Source organism: Primulina eburnea, chromosome 1 (genome assembly GCF_022965805.1).
Source record: "Primulina eburnea isolate SZY01 chromosome 1, ASM2296580v1, whole genome shotgun sequence".
NCBI lineage: Eukaryota > Viridiplantae > Streptophyta > Magnoliopsida > Lamiales > Gesneriaceae > Primulina > Primulina eburnea.
The window spans coordinates 28870488-28874061 of NC_133101.1; the positions used below are offsets into that span (position 1 = coordinate 28870488).

At 38.2% G+C, this 3574-nt stretch overlaps 1 protein-coding gene across 1 annotated transcript; it reads right to left on the reverse strand.

Moving 5' to 3' along the window:
- Positions 1–919: 919 nt before the first annotated feature.
- On the reverse strand, positions 920–1354 carry LOC140806555 (uncharacterized). Its single transcript, XM_073163107.1, has one exon. The coding sequence runs from the start codon at positions 1352–1354 to the stop codon at positions 920–922; it is 435 nt and encodes a 144-aa protein (XP_073019208.1).
- Positions 1355–3574: the final 2220 nt, after the last annotated feature.

Here is a 3574-nt window from a genome sequence, read left to right on the forward strand (position 1 = left end):
AGCTTTGAAATTGTTTTCTCCTCTAATTGTTAGTCCTGAAAAACACAATAGGTATTCATAAGATTTGGGGGAATACAAGAACACACTAAACCAAAAATACACAATCAAAAATAAAAATACAAGAATAAAAGTAAAACCGAAAACGAAATGCAATAAATAAACTAAAATTTGGGTTGCCTCCCTAAAAGCGCTTGGTTTAATGTCATCAGCCCTACTGCCACCAGTCTACATCAAGTTGATACGCCCAAAGGAATGTTGTCAAGATGCCGTACTTCAGTCCCATAATAATGCTTGATCTATTGTCCATTTACTTTAAACGTTCTCCCGTCATTGCACTTTAGCTCAATGGCTCCATATGGTTGGACTGATTCTATTGTAAATTGCCCCGACCATCTTGATTTTAGCTTACCAGGAAATAGTTTGTGGCGTGAATTGAACAACAATTCGAAATTTCTACGCAAGATATGGTTTTCGTGCCACTTCTTGGTCTTCTCCTTGTAGATCTTTGCGTTCTCATAAGCCTCATTTCTGAACTCCTCCATCTCATTCAATTGCAATAGCCACTGCTCACCAGATGCTTCCATGTCAAAGTTGAGCTTTTTCACGGCCCCAAAAGCCCTGTGTTCCAATTCCAGTGGTAAGTGACATGCCTTACCAAAGACCAACCTATAGGGTGACATCCCAATAGGTGTCTTGTATGCAGTTCTGTACGCCCATAAAGCATCATCCAACTTTAGTGCCCAATCCTTCCGGTTTATCTTCATCGTTTGCTCCAATATCTGCTTAATCTCCCGATTGGATACTTCGGCTTGTCCATTTGCTTATGGGTGGTATGCCAGGGTCACCTTATGCTTCACATCATATCTAGCCAAAAGTGAGTTAAAGATTTTATTACAAAAATGTGTACCTTCATCACTAATTATGGCTCTTGGTGTCCCAAATCTTGTGAAGATGTTCCTGTGAACAACTTAGCAACCACTCGTGCATCATTAGTATTGGTGGCAATTGCTTCCACCCATTTTGACACATAATCCACAGCAAGCAAAATATAAGATTGACCAAAAGAAGATGGGAATGCTCCCATGAAGTCAATACCCCAAACATCAAAAAGTTCAACTTCCAAAATATTGGTCAATGGGAATTCATGGCGTCTAGAAATATTGCCAATCCATTGGCATCTGTCACATGACTTGGCTAAGGTATAACTATATTTGAACAAAGTAGGCCAATAAAAACCAGACTGTAATACCTTTACTGATGTTCTTGATGCTCCAAAGTGGGCGCCATATGGTGAAGAGTAGCATTGTTCAAGAATAACTTTCGCTTCTTCCTCCGCTACGCATCTTCTAATCATCTAATCAGCCCATCTCTTGAAGGCGTATGGATCATCCCATAGATAAAACTTTGCATCGTGAAAGAATTTCTTCTTTTGGTGATAACTCAAATCTGGAGGGAGAGTACCACAAGACAAGAAATTAGCTATATCAGCAAACCAAGAGAGTATAGAATTTATCTCAAACAGCTGTTCATCTGGGAATGCTTCTTTTATGGATTCTTCATCTATTTTATCTTCATGTTCGAGCTATGACAAGTGGTCAGCCACTTGATTTTCACACCCCTTCCTATCATTCACTTCAAAATAAAACTCTTGGAGCAATAAAATCCACCTTATCAAGTGTGGTTTTGCATCCTTCTTGGCAAATAGGTATCGAATAACTGCATGGTTAGTGAAAAAAATTACCTTTGTGCCGATCAAGTAGGGTCTAAACTTGTCAAATGCAAACACTACTGCAAGCTTCTCCTTTTCAGTAGTTGTGTAATTTTGTTGTGCAACATCCATGGTTCTACTTGCATAGTAGATTGATCTAAAAAAATTATCACGCCTTTGGCCCAACACCACACCTACTGCATAATCACTAGCATCACACATCAACTCGAAGGGCTCCTTCCAATCTGGTACTATCATGATTGGTACTGTCACCAGTGCCTTCTTGATCTTCTCAAATGCCTGCAGACAATCATCATCAAAAATAAAAGTGAATTCTTTTTCAAGCAAATTACACAAAGGTTTAGTAATCTTAGAAAAATCTTTGATAAATCTACGATAAAACCCGGCATGTCCTAAGAAACTCCTTATCCCTTTGATGTTCTTCGGTGGTGAAAGCTTTTCAATTGCAACTACTTTGGCTCTATCTACCTCTAATCCCTTTGAAGACACTTTATGTACAAGAACAATACCCTCTTGGACCATAAAATGACACTTCTCCCAATTAATCACCAAATTCTTTTCTTGAAGTCTCTGCAAAACGAGAGAAAGGTTATGTAAACAGTGATCAAATAAAAGCCAAATACCGAGAAATCATCCATGAAGACTTCCATAATGTCTTCCACCATGCCTGCAAATATGTCCATCATACACCTCTGAAAAGTAGCAGGTGCATTGCATAGCCAAGAAGGCATCCTCCTGAAAGCAAACGTTCCATAGGGGCATGTGAATGTTGTCTTCTCTTGATCCTTTGGTGCTATAGCAATCTGGTTATAACCTGAATAACCATCTAAAAAACAGTAGTGACAATAACTAGCAAGTCTATCAAGCATTTGATCAATAAAAGGTAATGGAAAATGATCTTTACATGTGGCATTGTTCAACTTCCTATAATCAATACATGCCATCCAGTCACAGTAGGAGTAGATATCAGTTCATCATTTTCATTCTTTACCACAGTCAGTCCATCCTTTTTAGGCACTACTTGCACAGGAGACACCGAACTAGTGTCAGAAATAGCATATATAACTCCAGCATTTAACAATTTCAACACTTCATTTTTCACTACCTCTTTCATGGCTGGATTTAACCTTCTCTGATGATCCACATAAGGAGCGTATGACTCTTCAATTAAAATCATATGCATGAATATGGTGGGATTAATCCCCTTGATATCAGAAATCGACCACCCAAATGCAGTTTTAAATTTTCTCAACACTCTCAACAATTTCTCTTTTTCATCTAAAGTAAGAGAGGAAGAGATAATTACAGGATATGTCGACTTCTAACCCAAAAAAGCATAGCAAAGATGGCTTGGCAGTTCTTTCAAAACATGGGATGAAGGTATTATCTCTGAACACTTTTCTTCTTCCAACTTCTCTTGTGCGGCTTCCTTCACCTTTGGCAACTCCTCAAGCGCTAAAAGTTACTCTCTCAATTCCAAATCATCATCATAAACTCTACTGACAGTACTAGAAAGACATCTTTCTAATAGATCTTCTACTGTATGACCTATACCAATCTCATCAACACAAGAGTCAATTATATCAATGCTTTTATAAGTACTCACCTCGTCGTTACCTTTAATAGCCTTATAGATGTTGAATATCACAGCTTTCCCACCAACTCTCAAGGTGAGTTCTCCTTTGTATACATCTATCAATGCTTTTTCAGTGGCTAAAAAGGGTTGCCCAAAAATCAATGGAGCATCTTAATCTTCCTCCATATCAAGTATTACAAAATCAGCAGGGAAGATAAACTTGTCTACTTTTACCAAAACATATTAAACAATTCCACGAGGATAGGTGA

Bases quoted from the DNA above. Each gene is read 5' to 3' on its own strand.
- LOC140806555 (XM_073163107.1), bottom strand. From the start codon at position 1,354: ATGATTAGAAGATGCGTAGCGGAGGAAGAAGCGAAAGTTATTCTTGAA.